General features: G+C 53.6%; 7 protein-coding genes and 1 non-coding gene across 8 annotated transcripts; 4 read left to right on the top strand and 4 right to left on the bottom strand.

The window, feature by feature from the left end:
• Positions 1-181: 181 nt before the first annotated feature.
• V2A60_006121 (formyltetrahydrofolate deformylase) lies at positions 182-1,208 on the top strand (the record flags this gene model as incomplete). Its single annotated transcript, XM_083257418.1, has 2 exons — positions 182-538; positions 702-1,208. The coding sequence occupies 2 exons, from the start codon at positions 182-184 to the stop codon at positions 1,206-1,208; spliced, it is 864 nt and encodes a 287-aa protein (XP_083113544.1).
• Positions 1,209-3,111: 1,903 nt separating this feature from the next.
• On the top strand, positions 3,112-4,304 carry V2A60_006120 (sulfotransferase family protein; the record flags this gene model as incomplete). The annotated part of the gene is made up of 4 exons (XM_083257417.1): positions 3,112-3,274; positions 3,425-3,737; positions 3,889-3,923; positions 4,036-4,304. 4 exons carry the CDS (start codon positions 3,112-3,114, stop codon positions 4,302-4,304), a joined length of 780 nt encoding a protein of 259 aa, XP_083113543.1.
• A 595-nt stretch (positions 4,305-4,899) lies between these two features.
• On the bottom strand, positions 4,900-4,991 carry V2A60_006119. The gene has a single exon. It is a non-coding gene; the product is annotated as a tRNA-Tyr (tRNA).
• Positions 4,992-5,239: 248 nt separating this feature from the next.
• V2A60_006118 (bifunctional thymidylate/uridylate kinase) lies at positions 5,240-6,219 on the bottom strand (the record flags this gene model as incomplete). The annotated part of the gene is made up of 3 exons (XM_083257416.1): positions 5,240-5,729; positions 5,816-5,924; positions 6,063-6,219. 3 exons carry the CDS (start codon positions 6,217-6,219, stop codon positions 5,240-5,242), a joined length of 756 nt encoding a protein of 251 aa, XP_083113542.1.
• Positions 6,220-7,791: 1,572 nt separating this feature from the next.
• Positions 7,792-9,059, bottom strand: V2A60_006117 (uncharacterized protein; the record flags this gene model as incomplete). Its single annotated transcript, XM_083257415.1, has 2 exons — positions 7,792-8,843; positions 8,975-9,059. The coding sequence occupies 2 exons, from the start codon at positions 9,057-9,059 to the stop codon at positions 7,792-7,794; spliced, it is 1,137 nt and encodes a 378-aa protein (XP_083113541.1).
• A 4,483-nt stretch (positions 9,060-13,542) lies between these two features.
• On the bottom strand, positions 13,543-14,250 carry V2A60_006116 (uncharacterized protein; the record flags this gene model as incomplete). Its single annotated transcript, XM_083257414.1, has 2 exons — positions 13,543-14,062; positions 14,111-14,250. 2 exons carry the CDS (start codon positions 14,248-14,250, stop codon positions 13,543-13,545), a joined length of 660 nt encoding a protein of 219 aa, XP_083113540.1.
• A 4,556-nt stretch (positions 14,251-18,806) lies between these two features.
• Positions 18,807-19,238, top strand: V2A60_006115 (uncharacterized protein; the record flags this gene model as incomplete). Its single annotated transcript, XM_083257413.1, has 1 exon — positions 18,807-19,238. One exon carries the CDS (start codon positions 18,807-18,809, stop codon positions 19,236-19,238), a length of 432 nt encoding a protein of 143 aa, XP_083113539.1.
• Positions 19,239-20,745: 1,507 nt separating this feature from the next.
• V2A60_006114 (uncharacterized protein) lies at positions 20,746-21,873 on the top strand (the record flags this gene model as incomplete). Its single annotated transcript, XM_083257412.1, has 2 exons — positions 20,746-21,235; positions 21,278-21,873. The coding sequence occupies 2 exons, from the start codon at positions 20,746-20,748 to the stop codon at positions 21,871-21,873; spliced, it is 1,086 nt and encodes a 361-aa protein (XP_083113538.1).
• Between the last annotated feature and the right edge of the window lie 65 nt (positions 21,874-21,938).

The following is a 21,938-nucleotide window of genomic DNA, read 5'->3' as shown; positions in this document are numbered from 1 at the left end:
TCGAGGCTCAACACTCATTAATATACCACTGTTGTTGACCAAAGAAGCTTTTTGCAATTCTCTCAACTTTTTTTTTCTTTTCTTTTTTAAACAAAAGGAAGAAAAAACATCCCATTTACAAGGTGACATTACAGGGGAAAATCATCAAGAAAAGGTAAAGCAGAAAAAAAAGACACAAAACATGGCCGCCAACGACCACATCCTCACCTTGTCCTGCCCGGACCGGCCCGGCATCGTCCACGCCGTCACCGGCGTCTTCGCCTCCCACGGCCACAACGTCCTCGACCTGCAGCAGTTCAGCGACCCCGCGTCGGAGCGCTTCTTCATGCGCGTGCACTTTGGCCCTGCCCCGGCCGTCGACGGCGACTCGACGGCGCACCTCGAGCCCGCCCTTGCCGCGCTGGCCGCCGAGTACGAGATGGACTACGACGTCCGGCCCGCCGCCCGCAAGATGCGCGTCCTGCTCATGGTGTCCAAGATTGGCCACTGCCTCAACGACCTCCTCTTTCGCATGAAGACTGGCCAGTTGCAGATTGAGGTAATACGCTCCATGTACTTGCCGGGGGGGGGGGGGGGGGGGGTCCTTTTCTTTCCCCCCGCTCCTTTACTCCCCGTTCTTTCCCTCTGGCTTTGACCATTTTGGAACCATATAACTCTCCCCCTTCCTCCTTTCCTCGGCTCACACAAAACTCGCCATCTAGGTTCCTCTCATCGTCTCCAACCACCCCGAGTTCGCCGCCCTCGCCAAGAGCTACGACGTCCCGTTCCTGCACCTGCCCGTGACCAAGGAGACCAAGACGCAGCAGGAGACGCGCGTGCTGGAGCTCGTCCGGGAGCACCGGGTCGAGCTCGTGGTGCTGGCGCGCTACATGCAGGTGCTGTCGCCGACGCTGTGCGCCGCCATGAGCGGGCGCATCATCAACATCCACCACTCCTTCCTGCCGTCCTTCAAGGGCGCCCGGCCGTACCACCAGGCCTACGAGCGCGGCGTCAAGATCATTGGCGCCACCGCCCACTTCGTCACGGCCGACCTCGACGAGGGCCCCATCATCGAGCAGCGCGTCACCCGCGTCGACCACGTCATGGGGCCCAGGCAGCTGACCGACGAGGGCTCCAACATTGAGAGCCAGGTGCTGGCCGCGGCCGTCAAGTGGTACGCGGACCGGCGCGTGTTCCTCAACGGCTCCAAGACGGTCGTGTTCAACTAGAAATCAAGAGGAAGGGGGAAAAAAAAGAGAAAGTCTTGACTTGGAAAGCTTTCGTCTTTTGGGGATATTGAACCAGCGGACGAAGCTTGCAATGACTAGCTAGCCAGGCAGGTAATAAAGCAGTGCATCTGCGGAGCGGCGCGGAAAGCCCGTGCGAGGAATGAAAAGAGACGCAGGAACAGAATGGGGACTCGGCAATCATTAGACTCGACTCAATTACAAAACTAGACTATATTACTGTCCGTCATGCTGGCTAGTGCAAGATAAGCTCAGTGGAGCATTGATGCGCGCGCGCATAACACATAACTAACCGTACCAGGGCAGGCGGCCAGTTTTCCCCTTTCGGCTCCGATGCCCTTGACCATTTCATCCGTCGTCAGCCGCATCCTTAGTTTACCGAGTTCTCTGTACAATGTAGTAGTAGTGGGCTTGCTCCGATACCCCGGTCCAGTGTAACTCCCGAAACCGTGGCTGCAGGGAGAGATCGGGGGCCGGAAAGCGTCCCCCGTCCACGTCGAGCCGTGTGCATTTTGTTGGAACCCGGGGTTATTGTCTTTACCAATTGCCGTACATGCAATTCCTAAAGACGAGTGTCACGATTCAGAGGCAATGATTCATTGCTCTTTGAGTTTTTTCTAGTTTTTTTTTTCTTTTCTTTTCCTCCCCCACAATCCAACATCAAAAAGGCTTTGTGTGGTGGTGTGCAAGGGCGGCAGTTTGATTTACAAGAGCCCAACGAGCCAGCCCGCGCGTGAACCCGTCGCAAGCTAGTTTTATTCCTTCTTTTTTCTTGGCCGTTTTCTCCCAGCGGGCCATCTCGTTCATCACTTTCAGGCACCTTTTTCCGCCAGTAAGCAACCGTGTGTGTCTCCCAACTGACCAAGACCCACGAAAGCAACGTGGCAAAAACGCCTTTACACGGTGCGTGCCTGCAAGACGTGCCGACAAGCATCCTGCAAATTTCGTGGCGTCTGGCCATGTTTGCAAAAGAAAAAAAAATGCTCGTGAGGGCCATGCTTTGTTTTGAATGATTTGTTTCTAGAAGGAAAACCAATAAAACAACCAGACGTCAACTAGGTAACCCTTGCCAGGATCCCTGTCAGCTGCAAGCCTCATTCGAGTGCCGACTCCCTTGTCACTCCGCATCCTCTTTGACAGGCCACGCGCGAGCTGCTCTGATGCGTGTCGTGTTTCGAACAACACTTTAGCTGGGAAAGCCCAGTCTGGCAGCATACTGGTAGAAGAGGGCCCAACTAGGCTGAATCCCGCCGCCCGTTGTCTACTTGGCTTTTCCCCCGCAAAGCCGGCTTCCATCGCAACGAACGGGGTTTGCATTCACCGCTGCGCCTCTTTGTCGTGACGTGTTTCTGCGTAGTTAGTCCATGTAGCTCATTCCCTCTATTCCCCTTCCTCCTCCCCCCTCAACAGTTTCGTTGCCCGCGACTGTCTCAAGACCCCGAGGGGGCGTGAGTGGGTTCACAACTATATAGCTAATCCCCTCCCAAAACCCGACAAACTGGGTCCCGCGAATGACGTGGGATTCCCGGCGACACTAATAAAAACGAGCAAGGACCCAAAAAGTACCAGTAGGGAAAAAAGCCCGAGTGTTTACTGATATCATTGGCTTTATTAATTGCAAGGGTCCATGCCGCCTGGCACGAAACACTTTCGACATTTGTCTCTCTTTATGTCCAGTGTATACTTATATTCCTCAAGTCTCTTACCGACACGCTGTCATCTAGGACAAGTTTCGGGCGAGAAAAAGAAGAAGCTTTTTTTTTTCTTGGGAGAGAGATTCCTAATCCCGTAGACCCCAGCTTGTCAGTCTAGCCGCTGGTCCTCGCATCTCGGCCTTTCCGAATCTCAACGTTGCGCGAGCCTGCCTGCATTCACACCGGCAGCCATGGGTGGCGTCCCGTCAGTCCCGCGGGACAAGTCGCGGCGCATCCAGGTCATCGCCGCCGGCTACTCGCGGACCGGCACGACGTCCATCTCGATTGCGCTCGAGCATCTCCTCGACGGGCCCGTCTTTCACGGCGGCAACCAGATATTCCAGCGCGAGGACGGTACGTCATCCAAGACGACTCGGACCACCAACCGAATCGCAACAACCCCCCCCCGGTTTCATAACGGCCTTGTCCAAGAGGCCAAATGAAATGACGGAGAGTAAATCCCATCAGGGAAAAAAAAGGCTGATTTTCATTTTCCCCTCTTAGCGTGGATGCGCGAATGGTGTCGCATGATTGACGCCGACGGCAACAGCCCCGAAATGCTCGCCCGCCTGCGCCGCATCACCGCCGGCTACGCGGGCATCGCCGACGCCCCCGCCTACATCCTGATGCCGGAGCTGCTGGCGCTGTACCCAGACGCCAAGGTGGTGCTCGTGACGCGCGACCGCGCCCGCTGGTACCGCAGCATGGCGCCCATCATGAAGAGCGTCTCGATCCCCATGCGCCTCCTCGAGGTCCTGCTCTGGCCGTGCCCGACCTGGCGCTGGCTACCGCACTACCTGCAATGGGCGGGCAAGAGGTGAGTTTTCTTTTTCTTTTCTTTTTTCCTTGTTTCCTTCCTTGATCTCCGTCTCTGGACAACTAGTTTCTCTACACACGCCAGAGATGATGGAGGAAATGAAGGGCAAAGAATCACGACTTGGAGGATCTAACGCAACAATGCCATCTAGAGAGGAAAAGAGGATCGGTACAGAATTTACACCGGGTAAGTTTCTCTCTTCTTTCCCTCTTTTGCTTTGAAATTTGCAACAGGCAGAGAAAAGAGGGGGAAAAAAAAACGTTACGCTCCCGAAGCTAATTTCACGTCCCAACGTTAGACATGCTGGACAAGCACAACGACTGGGTGCGCAACAACGTGCCCCGCGAGCGCTTCCTCGAGATGGACCTCAACGAGGGCTGGAAGCCGCTCGCCGACTTCCTGGGCGTGCCCGCGCCCGATGTGCCGTTCCCGCGCGCCAACGACGCCGCCGAGGCCGAGGCCGTGACCAAGCGCGTGCTCGCGACGGCCGCCCTGTCCTGGACCGGCATCCTGGTGACGGCCGGGACGGTGGCCTGGCAAGCGTACCGTTTCTGGGGGACGCGGTGAAGAAGGGGAGGGCTGCTTTGCCTGCTGGGGATTCATGCATCCTTTTTGCTTTCTTTTCTGTTCTTTTCTCTTCTTCTTTTCTTCTCTCCGGATCCATCAAACGGCATATGCATGCAGAACCGGAGCACTCTGTAGTCTTACACGATGGGGTGTGGCTCATTATCAGGCGTTTGGTGTTGGAAATCATATCATAGTTACATCACATTTCTGTTGAGTAGTAAAAATATATCCATTAGATGAGACATCTTCTCGTCACTCTCACAGTCAACCGTGGCACTCTTTGCCCCAGAAATGGGCCGCGCTGCAATACGGCAGTAGCCGAAATGTAGTGATTTTGATTTTGATTTATTCTTGAATTATCTATTGTTTATTCTTCATATTTTGTTGCTGCGGTCAACCAACCATTAGTAACCCGCCCAAGCTGAGAGCCAGCGTGGGCAGCAAAGGGATAATTTTTTTTTTTTTCACTTGACAAAACAAGATGTTACGTCACACGCATCCATCACACCCAACCTTGACCATCTTGGATCCCCCACCCATATTCCCACAGCCCGGATGACCGGATGCGCGCGAAAAAAAAAAAAGAAATGACCAATCTCAGAGGACGGAGTCGAACCGCCGACTTTTCGATGACAATTTGTTAAGCAATTACAGTCGAACGCCATGAACCAACTAGACCACTCCGAGTGTCCTGGTCGACACCCACCTGTGCTAGAGTTACTTATAGCCTTTTGCCACTCAACTTGCAATGTCATGCGGCGGCCTTTACTCCCTTTGGAAGTTGAAAATAAAATTCCATAAACGTGTTTCTCATGCTAAATTTAATCATAAAGTCGACTAGAAATGTATGCATAGCTATCCATGCACCGTTGTCGCGGTCGCATGCCAACACCATTCCCTCATCTCATCTTCATCCGTCTCTCTCGCCACCAGCATCACAGCAACACCCTCCTCTGCCCCTCGACTCCGTCCACCGCCCGCCACACCCTCTCCGCCACCTCCGCCACCGAGCCGCGGGCGTCGACCATTCTCAGGTCACCCTGCTCTTCCGCCAGCCACGCCTCCTCCCCCGTCAGACCCTCGACCAGCACGCCGGCCTCGTCGCGGCCGCCGCCGGTGGCCAGCGCGCCAAACAACCGCCGCACCTGCCTCTGCATCGCCGCCTTCTCGTACACCTCGTCGCCCCAGCCGCCGCGCTCCCGCGCCGTCGCCTCGTCGAGGTCCAGGAAGACGACGCGGTCCGGGCGCGGGAGGCCGGCGTCCGGCGCCCGCGCCCAGGGGAGCCGCAGCGACGGGTTGCCCTTGGCGGCCGAGTACACCATGCCCGAGTGCGCGTACCGGTCGCAGACAATCGTGGTGCCGGACTCGAGGACCGCGCGAATGGTTTCACTGTCATGCGAAGCAAAGGGAAAACGGAGCGGCGGGCTGCGTGTTAGCTTTTTGTAGATTCTTTTGCCACTGAAAACAGAGAGAGAAGAAAAAAAAGAGGGAAGCACGGGTAGAAAACATACGCGGCTTCCCAGCGGTTGGCACTGAAGAGCAGATGAATGGCATGGTCGTTCATGTCGACGGCGCTTTTGAGATACGAGTCAATCATTTTACCAATCTGTGTTGTGCGGTCTGCATGACGTGGAATCAGCCAATGCTTTTCATCATTCTTCCATCTGCCGCTCACGCGCTCAGTAGCCCCCTGTGAAACGCCGATTCATCACCACCGACGGTGTATGTCCGCACGTAGGCCAAGTTGTCCCAACGTACCTGGAAAGCGCATCAACTTGACTGCCTTGCCCTGCTCGATGAATTTCTGCTCCAGCAGCTTCACCTGCGTCGTCTTGCCGCTGCGGTCGAGACCCTCGAGGACAATGAACGCGCCGCGTTGCGGCTTCGCGGCTGCCTCTCCATCAGTCGTAGACATGTCGCGCGTTCGTTTAGGATCTTTCCCGATGAAAATTGGGAGGTATCGACTTGTTGTATTTTCAATGCCGTTTTGAATTGCAAGTCCGTGTTTTAACAACAAAGTGTTGGTCGGTTAGTCCCAGTATAAGCTGCGAGGACCACGAGGGGACGTGTAAAGTGGAGTGGGGTCTCACGCGTCGAGATCCGACCTCGCATGTAGTAGGAGTTGCCGGTGGCGAGAATGCTCAAAGGCGTAGTGTAAAATGAATTCAATCATACCGTGTCATGTCTTTTATAGCTCATGACGACCTCATTTTAACAATGAGGTCGCAGGAAATAATCAGAATTACAATCTGATACGCAGTGCCGCTAGCATGTCGTATGCTTCGTGATTTGAGATACCCTCATGCCCTAGACTATGCCCTCTGAGAAGTATCTCTTTGTATACTTTTTTAGCGAACTTTATCGACAAATTAAATACTTTTGGAACTTGATCTTGGTCAAGCCTCGAATATTCAAAGAATAAGTGAACCCCAACGATGGACGGCGTGAACATCCCATCAGCGCTCGGGGGGGCTGGTCGAGATCAAACACCTCTACAATGTAGTGGCCGGAAAGACGGACTGCCAAGTAGTCGATGGCTTCAACGGCTTGGAAAGCTGGGCTGCCTGTTGTGTGGAGTGCTGCTCCGTAGTTCGCGTCAAAAGTTAAAGACAGGCTTGGCATCTCGCACGTTATCGTGGCCGAATTTCTGGAGAAGCAGAGCTTTATTAGGTTAATGGAGTAGTTGGTAGCTTGACGACTCGATAGATCAAGTTGGGTCTTGCAAAAAGGGCCTTTGCTCTTGCTTTAGAACTTGCACAACCCAACTGGAGCTCGTAAACGTTTTCATCTTATAAGAACAAGAACATCACAAAGGACAAGTGTCCAGGGCAAAAAAATCCGTACAGTGGCAAAATGATAGAATTCTTCAAACTGATAAAACTCGCCAGTGATGCTAACCCCGGAAAAAAAACTTGCTCCCTTGAAAATATCAATATCAATACCCAATCCAAACAGAAATTCGACCAAACAAAATTCTGATAAAAAAACATGCTACCCATATAACAAACTCCCATCAGGTCGGTACCCATCATTATAATCCCCCATTTTGCGCTCGGCCCAAGTCCTGTCAGGTCCTTTTCAAGCTACCCACGCTGTGTCTCGCACCTGCGTCCACGTCCTTCTCCAGCACGCTGCCGGATGTACCCCGCCCTGGGGTGGAAAAGTCGAAGCCTGGCTTGGCTCTTACCCGTTGCGCAAGGAGGCGCGCTGCGTAGGCTTGTGAGCGAGTGCTTGGCCGGCAATGAACGGGATCGGCAAAAAGCTTCAAGCTATTGCGGAATGTCGTTCTGCGGCGCACTGCTTCGGCTCTCGCACTAGCTGCCCAAGACTTCAAGGCCTGGGCAGCATTGTGTTTTCGATACCGTACAAGCAAGCAGGGGATGCGGCGTCTCGCACCGTTCAAATATGCAAAGTCTCTGGATGCGCAGGCAGGCTCATGTCTCCAAGACACAAGGCAGGCCAGCATCGCCAGTAAACTTGTTCACATTCAAACAGTGGTTTCAGCGTCGTCCTTGGCGCTACCACTCTCCCAGAGCTCGAAGCTCTCCTCGGCGCCCTCAATGGGCTCGAGGACAGCGGCCTTGGCTGAGCCCTCGGCCGGCCCCTCCACCAGTTCGTCGAGGCTCTTGGGCTCGTAGTCCAGAGGAGCGTCGGCGAGCTTGGGCGCAAACTTGAAGCCGGCGAAGGCCGAGTTGTCCTCGACCTCGGTCTCCTCATCTTCGTCGACGTAGACGACGGAATTCTCGTCGCAACCGTCGGCGTAAAAGTCGCGGGGGTTGAGGGCGCCGAGAGGGGCTCGCTCCGAACCCATCTTGGCACTGCGAGGACTGGCGGGGGCGGCAGCTCGGGCGGCATGCCCAGTGGGAGGGACGTTCTCCTTGTTGCAACCGTCGACGCGGTCGCGTTCGGCCTTGGCCTCGGTCTCCTCATCCGAGGAGATGTCAAGCACGCAGGTGCTGTGCTGGAGCAGGTTGGTCATTTCCTGCTCCGGGGTGTCTTCGTGGATGTCGAAGAACCAGGCGGCCTTTGAGCCGGTGTCGAGGCTGCGGCTGAGACGGCTCTTGCTCTTGCCGTGGCGAGGCGCAGGCTTGATGGTGCTCTTTAGAGCATCATCAATGGACCATGGCTTCGCCTTGGCGGAGCCGGTAGCAAAGGACGGACGGTCTACGCGGGAGAGAGAACCAGTGGGGCGGCGGCGGCTGGAAAGCAGACCGGTGCGCTTTCCGGTGGGTGATCTGCCTGCGGGGGCAACGGCAGGCGACAGCTTGGGGACCACAGAGCTCAGCTTGGCCAGCTGCGACTTGGGCTGCAAGGTCTGGCGGGGGGTGGTGGTCTTGACGGGCTTGGACAGGGAGAGGATGTCGGGCAGAGCGGCCGACGAGAAGCGAGAATCAAAGGGGAAGCCCGAAGGCTTCGAGATGCTCTCGGCGGGGGACGCGCCCTTGGCGCGCTTGGTGAAGACGACTGGGTCGACGTTTTCCCAGTCGTTGGTGTCTAGCAAGTCGGCCTTGCGCTTGCCGACGGTGGAGGTGGTAACCGCTGTGAGCATGATCTGTTAGCTTGATGCTGATAGGATGAGACGTAGATGCGAATCGCGTCCAAGATCGCCTTTGATATCGCGGCAGGGTGATGTGGGGCGGCCACGGATGTATGTTGTGGGAAACACCTACCATTTTGGCGGTTCTTGGTGCTGGACAGGCCCAACAGGCGAGCACCATCAAGAGGGGCAAATGGCTGTCTGGCAATGGTGGCCATTTTGCAACGATGTAAAAGAGATAATTTTTTATAGAAAAAAAAACAATTCAAGCGAAAAGCGAGGTTTTCGAGAGTTGGAGGTTTGTAGCAAGTAAGCCAAAGCAAGCTAGTCAAGTCGTTTTGAGAGCCGTTTGGAGCTTCTTGTGGAGGCAGTTGTAGCTTTTGTTGTGGTTTCTGCTGGTGAGGAATTCTAGTCTGGCGATTTGGCAGGGAAAACGAGTCGATTTATATATCACAACGAGGTTGCACAAATATCATCCGTCGCCAGCCAGATTATCGCCAAAATCATGTGCTTGAGGTGTGGCGTGAAGACGAAGATTGGGAGAGAGAGGGAGGAAGGGAAAGCAAGAGATCGAGAGAGAGAGGATGGGGGGCGAGACGGGGGGTAGTTAAGTGTAGCGTGGGACGAGCACGACGCGGGCGCGCCGGTGGGACGGAGCTAGCTAACCTGGGAGAAGGCTGCTGGTGGTGGTGGTGGTGGTGGTTACTGGTCAAGTATAGTCGGTAGCTGAGACGTAGGACGCGAGACGTGGGACGCGGGACATGTGGCACAGCGGGCAGGACAGAACAAGATAGGCCAGGGCTAATCAGTAGTCGAGACGTAATAAAACAGCAAGAAGATGCAAAAAAGAAGAAGCATGCAGGTTTTCAAACCCCGGCGAGGCGTTGAGTGTCACTGCAGTTTATAGAGGTCGCAGGACAGGCCAGGCTAAAAGTTGCGGAGGCGGTGTCGAGGCAGCAAGGCAGACGGCCGAGCTCTATTTTACGTAGCATCTACATTGGTGTTTGACGCACGCACCAAAAAGAAGAAGGAATAAAATTAAAACTAGAAGTCAAAAAATCAATGGCAAAGAACTTGTGGAATGGCTCCCAAAGAAGGAAAAAAAAGGCAAGGGAATCAAGGGCACGGCGAGACATGCAACGAAATTACATTCAAGACCGAGAGCCCCCAAGAACCGGTTTGATGCAAGTACTTACAGTGGCTCTTAGCTGTAAATCTGTAGGTACCTACTAGCCTACCCGTGCGGCTGTGCCATCAAACCCATTTAACATTTTTCCGCTTTGCCCATTCGTTCGTCGCGCTCCCTCGAGGGCGCGTTTAATTAGTTTTCAAGTATAGTAGTAAGTAGTCACTCAGTAGCTTAGCTGCCCTTTCATTATTACCGCGGGACCATCCATCATTTATGCAACTCATCACCTCCTTTCCCTGGTTGCCTACTTGGATACTTTCATTCCAGGCCTTTTTCAATTGCTCGATCCTCTGCTTTCCCAGCAAAGCCAATAGATAAAAAGAATCAGTAATGTCATCAATCGTCTACGCCTTCTCTCCTCCCTCTTGCACATGGCGCAGCTGCCCAGGTACCTGTTCGTCCCAATTTTCGTTTCTCTGTGCTGCGCTCCCAAGATTTTGTGCGCCAACGCATCCCGTTTTATGCATCCACCCGCCTGTGTTTGCTGTCCGCCCGCCCCTTTGCAGCTGCATCGATGCCTGGGTACCTACCAGTCCTTACCTAGAGTAGTTATCCATGCAGATTTGTACAACCTCCTAATCGTTGAAATTCGCCAAATCCTCCAACAATAGTTTTCTCGACATGATCAAATCCTTTCATCTCGCTTCTTCTCGTTTCCTTGCAAAAAGGGCCGCTTCCTTGGTCGTCGCGGGTTGGCAGGCCCCTGCATAATTCAAATACTGGTACCGAGTACATCAGTAGCACTCAAGTCCGACCCTACCAAAAAGCAAAAAAACGCGAATCCGACACGACACACATCATGCACAGTCCATTTTTTTTTAAACCAAACCTTTCAGTCCTTGGCCCGCCCTTTGAGCCAGAAGCCGTCCATTTATCAGACGTCCTTTGGGTACTACTGCAGCTTATCCGGAACTACTTATCCCCTCTGGCCAATTGCATCGCCGCTCACGCTCAAAGACGCCCAACCATCATGTATCATGTCCCCTCGTCCTGCAAGGCGAGAATAGCTCCGACAGCGCGGCCAATTGGCCCGCCCCCCAATGTGTTTGCCTCCCTGCCGACACTCATGACTGACCAGCTTTTCCCATACTGATGTGACCAAGATGAAATCGACCAGGAATACAAGAATACAGGAGGCGCAGCGGTTATTCGAAACCGCCCTCCATCATCCCCCTCCTCCAAAAAAAAAACACTTCAACTCGCATCATGTACCTCATCATCTCGACGCTCCAATGTAAATCGTTCGCTCTGATGCTTCCCCTCCCTGCCTCCCTCCCCTCTGCCGGAAACGATACCCTGTCTCTAGTTGGCTTTCTTTTTTCCTTCAAGGTCTCCAATCACTTCTCCCATCCATCAAGATCTTCCCACACACCATCAAAACTCATTCTCTTTTTGCGTGGAGGGAGGGGGAGAAGGTTCCACTCACACACTTGTAGTTGCATCACACGCATCGCCTTGCCGCATTCCAGGCCGTGGCCACTCATCATCGACTCGAGATCACCTTAATAGTACTGCCTCGCTTCTTCCCTTTTTTTTTTTTTTTTTTTTGCTTCCTCTTTACAGCCAGTAGCATGTAGAAATTCGTCATAGGTTCCGACGGCTGTATCAGTTTCAACCTTTTCTTGTTGTACATTTCAAGCGGCGCTTCGACTCCTCTTCTTGCTCGCCTTTCTCAACTCTCTCTCTCTCTCTCTCTCATGAGCCCTTGTCCTGCTCCCCTGGAGCCCATGGTTCGCCCTAGTTCTCACCACAGACTATTGACGAATTATCTCTTCTTTCCTTTGACGCGCTCTGTCACAGTTGCCACTCCATTCCGACTATTACCGGACAAAACTAGCATCATTGCGCCATTGCCAGCAAAGAGCAATTAGCCCATCTGTGCCCGGGCGAGTTCATACTAGGTCGCCTCTCCTGCGACCCGTGTCAGCTTTGCTGCCGCCCACCACTTACACAGTCGGCCTTCCTCCCCCTCCATCATCTTGCCGTACAGACCTGACCTCGCAAACCCCCGACACAGCCCTCCATCAGAACTAGAACACCTGTACCATACATTCTCTCTTACATATATCCACAGTAAGCCATGCGGCAATGCATCATTGGGCACGGCAGGGCCCCTTTTCCGACCTTGTCCACGGTCGAAGAAGCACAGTGCAACCAATTGTTTCCCCCCCACCCGGCCAGATATCGCGACCTGCCTCCTCCTCCTCCTCTCAGCGCACACGCAAAGGTTTCAAGAGCCCTTCAGTACGCCATGAGATCCTTGCCCCCCCAGCCCTCAACTCTCTTCTTGTGCTAGGGGAAATTGAAAAAGAAACCCCTATTAAAACGCCGCGTCGCGTCTCTTGCCCTCTTCTTCTTCGCCGTCTAGGAACGCGAAAGTCGCAAGAGGCTTACCCTCTTACAAGACCCGCGGCCTTGCGAATCACACTTGTGCGAGTCTGAAGGCTACAAGAGACGGCCTCGTATCCAATCGTCCTCTCTGTGCGCTCGCATGGGGGAAACTGCAGCCCCAACCTGTGGGATTTTCCCTTTTTTTTCGGCTCTCTTTTCAGACCATGGCCATTGTGCCGTGAAACCAGAAGCTCGCTGGCCGACCTTGACCAGCCCCCCCCCCCCCCCCCCCCCCCGTCCCAGTTCCTCGGCTCCCAAGACTCTCCTCCTCTCTCTCGCCTCCCTGTACATAGCAAGCTCTAGCCATGAGATGAGACATGTTCGTCTCTTTTGACGCCGTTTCTTACTAGTCATGGAATCACGGCTCTGTAATCTTCAACGCATGATGTAGGCGTCCGAAGCTGCCCCAGCACTAGCAACTAGGTCCGACCGAGGACACTTCTCTCCGCCGGCAGTTCAACGTCAAGCTGCATTCCAGTCGTTGTCTTAGAGACGAAGGTCGCCTGGGATGGCCGCCTCACCACCACCACCTGATCGTGGTTTGGTGGCGCTCATTTCCGTGCCAGAGGGAGCCAGCCAGCATAGCCGTTCGGGATCAGCTTGTTCAAAGTGTAGAAAAGGTGACTGATCAGTCAGTCAGGCAGTCATATCCTTGTTCATAGCACCGCCTCGTTCTGCTTGCTCGGCCCTCGTGCGTCATAGGCCGTCGGTTCGATAGAAAGTACATGGTTTCCCGGATATTGCTTCCCCGAGCTTAGATCACCGTGTCTAGCCAGCGACCTTGACTGTGACGGCCTTGGGTGAGGATTAGCCTGTCACTTCTCAAGCCTGCCTAGGCTTTCATGACGTACCTCTCGTCTTGAAACTCTAGCCGGACACTTGAAAGTCTCTGTTCCTGGGACTGCGCAAAGGGAATCCATCCAGTGCCTAGATCAGAGCCGTGGGCTTCACTCTGGTCTACACGTCCTGACTTCTTTGGCCACAAGCAGGCTCAGGGTCTTGTATTAGAGCTTTATTCGCACATTCATTGTTTCTCTGATCTGATCGTAATATGACATGTATTCACTAAGCTATATTCGCAATACTACAGGTCTATGCTGTGGTTTGTTCTGGTGGGCATGTTATATACCGGCCTCGCCTGTGCCTCCGCCCTGACGAACTGTAGAAAGAAGAGCAACCTCCATTGCAGACGGCAGTTTTGACTCGTTATCTTCGATACCGGAGGATGCTACACTGGAACTTGCATGTTCTGATATTTCTTGGACGGCGAACAAGGTTATTTTGTCCTGGGCCAAACCGGGAGGTGGGGAAGTGGTTCCATCATTACACTCAACAATATCATGTTCACGAACCGGCTTTGGTTCTTTCTGGCTCATGTCGCTTTCAATACTATGCTCCTTTGCTTCGATTGGCAAGCTTGCATCCGTGGCAGGGTCCTGCTTGAGCAGATGCTCCTTGAACTTGCCCCGGGCAACGACGGTTGTTGGGTCGTCTTCGATACCATGCTCCGGTTGAATGATGACGCCCGACGCAACTTGAGGATCCGCCACACAAACTAGAGACTGTGATGGAGTTTTTGTCTCAATGACAACTTGAGGTGATGTAATGCTGATGATGGGGATGTTACTCTCGACCGGTTGACTTGTATAGCATGAGCACCAGTTCACAGTAATAGAGAGGGTGACATACCGCAGCATGTGATCCGAAGCAGTATCAATCCGTATCAAAGGGATTGTGGGTTTGGATTCTTGAGAGACCTTTTCTTTTTGCTGCCCCGTTGCTGGGGTACCGGCAATGGATGAAGCGTACACCATGGAGCTATTGCTCATGTAGGATGAAGTCTGGGTGCATGGGAATTTACGTCGTCGATGATGCTTTTCTCGGATCATAATCTCGTACTCGTTCCGCCGAAGTGCTGTGCATGGGCAGCAACATCCTTGCCTCTAGTCGGTAGTGTCAGAGCCCTGAATGCCGTAGAATGAACGAACAGTCGATTGCAACCGAGAAATGCTGCAACCATAAACTGGGCATGTTAGCGAGGACTATAGAGGTAATTTGCTACTACCTACGTGGAAGACAAGCCACAAACGCGCAACAGTCAGCATTGACGTATCCAAGGTTCGGATTTTGCTGCGCATCCTCGCCTGCAAATGCAGCTTTCAAACGTGCCCAGCTTCGACTGTAAACGACGCAGGGACAGAAGCACGCTTCTCCTAACGACGGGGCAATCGGACCACTCTCTTCACGATACTCGGGCCAGTGCCACTGGCCCTTGCGCTCCTCGGCGAATCTCTTCTCCATCCGAGCGGACGTTGATGGCGTGTAGAACCTGAAAGAGTTTTGGTGATGCCAAGGGGGGATGCGACGAAGGTGGTCGTATTTTGAACGATTTTCCTGGTGAACTGAATGTGACATATAAGAGGGGGTCAAACTCGGGCAGCAGGGTCAGAGGCTTGGGGAAGGTGAAAATACAGCAGAGGATCTTCAAGCGGCGGTCGTGACTGACAGCATACGTATGAATGATGATGAACGAAGACAGAGGCGAGACGCCAACCCAGTTATGGATAAGGGATATACGGGATAGTTGATGAATTGAAGTTGAAGTTGAAAGGAGTGCAAATGTCGGCTTGGTTCAAGCAATGATGAGATGCGTTTGCAGCGGCAGGTGCCGCCTGGGACTTGCTCGGGCTGCCAGCCGCGAGACGCTGTCGAGGCATTTGACGATTGGATTCTGACAATGGATCCATGTATTCGCAGCAGTACAAGTACATCGAGATGATTCATACGATGCGTTGACGCGACAAATTAGATTGATCGCTACAGCTGTTGGTCCAGATTACCGCTGCAGAGTACGATGTGCAGCTGAGCGAACCTTTGCCATGAAGTTACAATGGCATACCACATACGTCTAGCACAGGGCATGAAATAATAATACGATTCCAATATTGCGTTGTAGGAGATGGTACCAGGACTGGTGATGGCATGATGTCGCGAGAGGTCTAAAGAGTGCTTGAGAAGAGCCGAAAAGTCTCAAAAGTACTTTGCTGGCAACCAGTGGGTGGCGTCCAATCGGGACGGGCGCTGCCTTGGTGCTTCCAGAACAGCTCGGCGGCGACCTGCAATGTAACGTCAGGCGGAGGCGGCCCAAGATAGCCTGCTGCGCAGGTAGGCAGGATGGCAGGATGGCAGGTAGAGTAGCTCGTGCAAAAGGGCTGCTGCCCAGATTAAATTGAGCGCCACCCGGTCTGTCCTTTGAAGGTGATGAATCGACGAGCAAAATCTTGTAAAAGACCGGGTATGATGTGATGAAATGGAAATTGGAGACAAAAAGTATTCAGTACTGAGTATTGTCTGGGGATGAGAAACCTTGAGAGTATGAACTAAATTACAATGCCGTTGAGGGTGGATCTCGCATCATCCCTTTGTTGTCGCATCGAGCCCGGAGCGGGTAGTCACCAATATGCATGGGCGTGGCAATTTTAAACGTGCCGATCGGCCAAGGCAGAGGGGTTTGGTTGTTTCTCGCACTGTTGAGGACTGGCATCTCGTTTTCGGGTTGACCAAGTAGGTAAGTACGCTGTACTTATCGGTAGGTATTACTTATCAGGAGAAGCGAAAAGAGCTGATGGCCCGTTCATAGGTAGTTGGGGGTCCGCGACTCAGCTAGGCACATAATGGGTGGGTTCCTGGTTGCCAGTGGTGGTTCTGGTCCTGTGCATCTCTACGGGTTCGGCCGGGCCCCGTGGTCGTCCAAGTGAGGGGCAGAAAGGGCTGTATGTCCACAACGAGGCCTGGGCGATACTGAGTACTAAAGTACCAGTGCTGAGTACCAGTACTGACAGCTGGTGCAATGGTTAATGGACCTGTGACGGCAAACAAACCCAGTCCATGGAATTTTTTTTCTCTCGTGACTTCCAAGTCATTGCAAGATGCAAGACGCAAGACGCAAGACAGCGCAACGTCACCACTTGCGCTACAGGACCTGGCTGTGTGGATGAAAACGGGCTAGATAAGAGACTGACTGGTATGCGGAGAGAGGATGGGCAAACAAGCGTCAACAAGCATCAACAACAAGGTGCCTCCCCCGCAGCCAAGAGAAGCGGGCGGCAAAAGCGTTTCCCTATTTAAACTGTCGGCTGGTGGCGAGACGAGGGATGGCCCGCCCGCCAGGCCCTTTGTGCAAATTGTCGGTGTCGTGTCAATTCTGCGTAGTGGCAGAGCAGGTGGTGCGCTGGAAAGGATGGTCTCGTCTCAGCAAGGCTTCAGCCAGGGCCGTGAGAGGATAGATTTGGGGCGGGCGGTGGATGCAAGATGGCCACAAGCCACGAGATGAAGGATGGTGGATGGCGGGCGGTGGATGGATAACGAGAACGTGGGAAGGTTACTCAGTAAGAAAAAAAAAACAGATCAAGGGCCGGGGGGGGCCAGACCGAAAAAAAGAACAGGGCCAAGTAAAACAAAATCAATACTTTGAAATCTTGGCGCAAAAAAAAAAACTTAGTTCGTGGGACTCCACAGATACAGCACTGGAGCCAAAGTTCGGCAAGCAGAGAAAGATGTGAGATTTGAGCTTAATCAGTGACAAGCAAAAAAGGAAAAGGAAAAAAAAAAGAGCGAGTCGCACACTACAGACGGCTCCACCAGTGGCGCTGGTTGCCTCTCTAGGCAGTCTCTATAGCACTAGCCCTCGGCGCGGTGGCTCCAGCGCTCCTTGTGCCTGGCAGAAAGCGGCACCCACCTTCTCCAAGGTTAAATTTAGCGCATTCGGTTCAGCGCAGCAAGGCAAGGCAAGGCAAAGAACGACTCTTGTTGAGATCAGGTAGGTGGGCGCGGGTGTGGGTGTGGGTGGCGTTGGTGAGGTTCTGGCCTTTGGTGCCTGTCTGAATCGTCTGATGTGATGATGATGATGACCCTCCTGGTGATGAAGTTCTGTCTGTCTGTCCGCCACCAGTCAAGTCAAGATTCTAAACCTCGTTTCTCCATCTTGACTGCTGCGTTTCATTCTGTTATTTGCAAGACTGGCAATGCAGACGTAACATGAAACAATAACCATCGCTCTTAATAGCAGCCTGGCTGCCTGTTATCAACATTTCTCCCCCCCCCCCCGTACGCACGAATACTCATCCCCCACGTCGCTCCGTCCATGTCAAGTCCCTTGCGGCACACGGCATAAGTACGGCACACTTGCCTCATTCGGCCTCCTCCAACTTGGTCGGTTTCCTCAGGTTATTCTTTTTTTCGTGCTCATTACTCGTAGACACAGCCATTCGCCCGCTCTGTCACCATCATCACCAGTGGCTGTATCTCCCCCCGCGCGCTAGTATGGAAAGGGTACATGAACAGTCGACAAGAGAGGTCTCGCTCGTCACTTGTTGTGGCGGCGCCCCTCCCATCCCCTCTGGTTGCGTTCAGTGGTGGTGTGGGTGGCGGCGGCTCGATTCCACTCGCCTCCTCCCTGAGTCCCTCTCCTGTTTGCGCTGCTGCGTGCTGCTTGTGTTGCTTGCCAGCTGCCAGCCAGCCCAAAATAAAAAAACACAACAAGTTCTCAGACATCACTAATTTCCTTTTTCTTTTGTTTTTCGCCTCAACCTCAGCTCTTCTTTTTCTTCTTTTAAACATTACCAAAAAAAAATAAACTCCCTCCTCGCTCCCCTCTCTGTCATTTTTCTTCCTGTCAAACCCCTATCATCGGTCGGCCGCCATCCTCTCGTGCCAAGACATTCGTTTTCCTCGTCGACGCTACGCTTGCAGGGTTCTCGCAGCAATCTGTGCTACAGCCTACCACAAGGTACCTACCTACCTACCTAAGTGCCGCCTAGTACCTGGCACCACCATAACGAGTACATACACTCCCCCAAATTTACTGCGTGGCTGGGGCCGCCTCGCACCACTCCCCTCTGCTTCTCCTCCCTCTCTCTCTCCTCTCTCTGTCTCCGTCTCTCTGCCTACCTACTTATTACTCTCTACCCTCTCCGTTCGCAACGCTCCTTTAAGATTACATTCTTCGCCTTCCTTTCGTCCCATCCCATCCTCGACGCCCCATCTACTCCCTTGCGTCTTTTCTCTTGCTCTGGTTCTTTGTGCTGCTCTGCGTTGTCCGTCTTCAGCCGTGTTGCTCTGCTTCCCGTTAGCGCCCACCTCAACAAAGTGTAAGTGCCGTCATTCACTTCATCCCCTTCCTCGAGCCATTGTACACGCGTCGAAACGGCTAGTCCTGTACTACCTTTCCAAAGGGCTTCCCTCAGCCTTCCATTTCATTTATTATGACCTTGTCCCAGTTTCGTCGCTAACCCACCGCTTCTAGTCTCTCAATCTCTACAATCCATCGACGCGTGGTGCCCTCGACTCGCCAGCATCGCCTCTAATAAACGAAACGCCCGGCAACATGGCCAACGACAACAAAAACTCCCAAACCCAGGCCGTAGAGGTTGCTGTCCCCGAAAAGGCCACTCTGTCCACCGCCACCACCGTCTGTGTTTTACCTGTCGAGGTCGCTACGCCTCGTTCAGAGCGCAGTAGCAATCCCTTCGACACCGACGTCGAGGCTGCCTTGATCTCCCAATCCACAACCCGCAAGAGCTGCAACATCACTAGAAACGGCGAGTGCCAGGTTTGGCCCGGCAAGCAGCACTGGAAGGACAAGGCCAAGGATGCCAAGATTAAGCGCAGCTGCACCTACATGTCGCGGCTCAACCGTCGCCAGAAGATTGCTGCCAAGATTCTCCTCATCGCCCTGATCATTGGCATCGCCGTCGGTGTTGGCTTCGGCGTCAGCAAGCCCCTTGGCGCTCCGATCTGGGGCAAGAAGGACTCTTGAGAGCAACTTCCGCTCCTCTTTTTCTTTTCTTGAAGACGATCTACCTACATATTATACACGTACGCAGACGAGCACGCCACCAACCATTATTACCGACATCAGCCCGCAGAATACGACACATTTCGATATCAGGCGACTCTGGCCGTGAAGCGGGGTCAGGCCTCGCATAATTCCGCTTCTGTACATACAGACAAGGTTCATCTACAACGTTATGGGTATCAGCAGAGTTTGGCGTTTGGGAGTTTCCTTTCACATCATGTCCGATATGGAACAGCTACAAGTCATATTGTGAGGCAGATAGATGTTATATTATGCCCAATTGGCCACGGCATTCTTATTCGGCGGCCAGTACATAGAATAGAGCATGCCGCCAAACCCACCTTGCTTTCACCTTGTGACTGTATTGTCCTAATTGGCCCGTCTATCCATCTATTAATACTCCGTAGTCTCGTCGCCATTGTTTGACAAGCACGGGTACCCGCGCCGACCAGGGTACATTACAAAGACAATCGTCAAGGTCAATTCTGCAGATGGGGTACTGGACTTCGTATTCGGCGGGACCTGCCGCCGGGCGCTTGCCGCGATCCACGACGATACACCGCCCAGCCAGGACGAGCCTCTTGCCATGAAGGCAATTGTTGTTGGCTACCAGTACAGGAGGGAAATTTGGCGGCCCTGCGAAATGATTACGAGTTGCAGTAGGATTTTTTTGCCATCATCAAATTGATTACCATTATTTAGTAATTGAGATTTTCTTCACCTTTTCAGCCCGCAGTTGGCAAGGGGTGGTGACGTGGTGCAAGCTGGAAAAAAAAAAAGGCCTTCCACGATGCCCCCTTATTAGTGCATTTTGGGGTTCCCCCATGTAAGTCATCGGCGCGGGCGCGGACGCAGCCAGACCATGTTAGCTGAAGCTGCACACACACACACACACACACCAGCGCCGCCAGCCACCATGGTTGAAAACTTTTGCAATCTCTTGAACAATTATATCTTGTCAATGACTAGAGTTCCATCTCGAGTCCTGAATGAAGAAAAGAAGAAGAAGAAAAAAGAGAGTTTCTAAATCGGGTGGCTTTTTGTTGAGTTGACTACAAAGCCTTTTTTTTGTCGATCACGGGAGCTTATTAGCCTCGCTTCTTTGACACGCTGCGCCACTTCCTCCCCTTTCGCGCCGCCGCCCGAGAACTATAGTTAGTTCTAGCACATCTATCCAGATTCTTCTCAGGTGCAAACGGAACCTCAAGGGACCAACATCAATACTTGCTCATGTAGTCATTGTCGCTGCCTTTCACATAAAACCCAAAGAGCAAAGTGCTCGCCTTCCCATTCTCCCTGGTTTGCTTTGTGTAAGTTGCACTAGTAGATGAATGTCCCATTCAACTACGTGTTGGTCTTTCAGAGAGCGATGCCTTTTTTTTTTCATAAATCAGACATACTATAACTTTGACGTTGTAATCTCAGTATGCTATATAGTATATATAATTCCCATAAAGATCTCATCATAATGTCACAGACTCTCAGCAACAACTTTACCCTTGAGCAGCACACCAATCTTGCAGCCCAACTCGACGACCGTTTGCTACAAGTAGTGATCTCAATGAGAAGGATAGGACCACGAGCTATGCATCGCTCTGGGTCCTCGCATAGGCCTCAACAGGCTAGTCCTGTCAACAATCCCCCTCGGGGTATCTTCTGGCGTAGCATTTCTCCCCCTCCTCCCCCTCCTCCTCCTCCTGCTACTCCTGTTCCGCCGTCGCCACCGCCGCCGCCTCCGTTCATCGCCGAGTTGGAGGACACGAGCCCTCCTCGCGCAGCGGCCTACAGTCTCGGATCCGCACCCCCCGTCATCGACGTGTACATCCCCAGCCCAAACCTCTCCACGTTCCTGTTCACCGCCGCAGCCGCCGCCGCCGCCGCTGCCGACATTGACGCCAGCCCCGTCCTGTTCCCCCAGAGCTCTACCCCGAGTACTACGCAGCAATTCCTTGATACAGGTGAGTACGACCGCCGCCGTCCTCCTCGGCTAATAACCGCAGCCGCAACCGCCACCGCAACAACATCTTCGCGAGGCAGTCCTGCAGCACCGGCCGGGGGCGGGAGCCCCGTACACGCGGCCTCCCCCGTAGTGTGGCCGTTTCAGGACGCCGACGGGGACGACGACTGCGAGACGCCCCCGCCGCCGTACACGGCTTTGGATGAGGGCTCGCCGCCAGCGTTGTGGTTGCCGTGGGACGAGACCCCCGCGTATTGCGACTGCGACTGCGACTGTGGCTGCGACTGCGACTCCGATTCCGACTCCGACTCCGACCTCGCCTCCGACCTCGACTCCTTCCAACGCTCCGGCGACGAGTCCACGGCCCGCCGCCTTCGTCGTCGTCGTCTTCGCTTCTTCCATTGGGCGCCGGCGGCGCCGCTCCTTCGCCACGAGAGCTCTTATGAGCACGGCGCGCCCGACATCCTCTCCGTGCGGCGCGACCTACTCTCGGGCGACGACGAGACGAGCACCCGCACGTCGTCGGCGTCGGCGCCGCGGCGGAGAGCGCCGTCCCGCTGGAGGAGGCGGCGGATGGCCGGTCAAACTGTGGGCTCGGCATACATCGCTGAGGGGGGCTCGAGGTCCGATGACTTTTAGTGGTGGTGGTACAGCTCGTCGAGTTCACTATTGAGTAACAGTTCCATAGCACAGAGATATTGGCC

The sequence above is a fragment of the Cordyceps javanica genome, chromosome 4 (genome assembly GCF_051103115.1).
Source record: "Cordyceps javanica chromosome 4, complete sequence".
Taxonomy (NCBI): Eukaryota; Fungi; Ascomycota; class Sordariomycetes; order Hypocreales; family Cordycipitaceae; genus Cordyceps; species Cordyceps javanica.
This window is presented reverse-complemented; position numbering and strand designations above follow the sequence as displayed.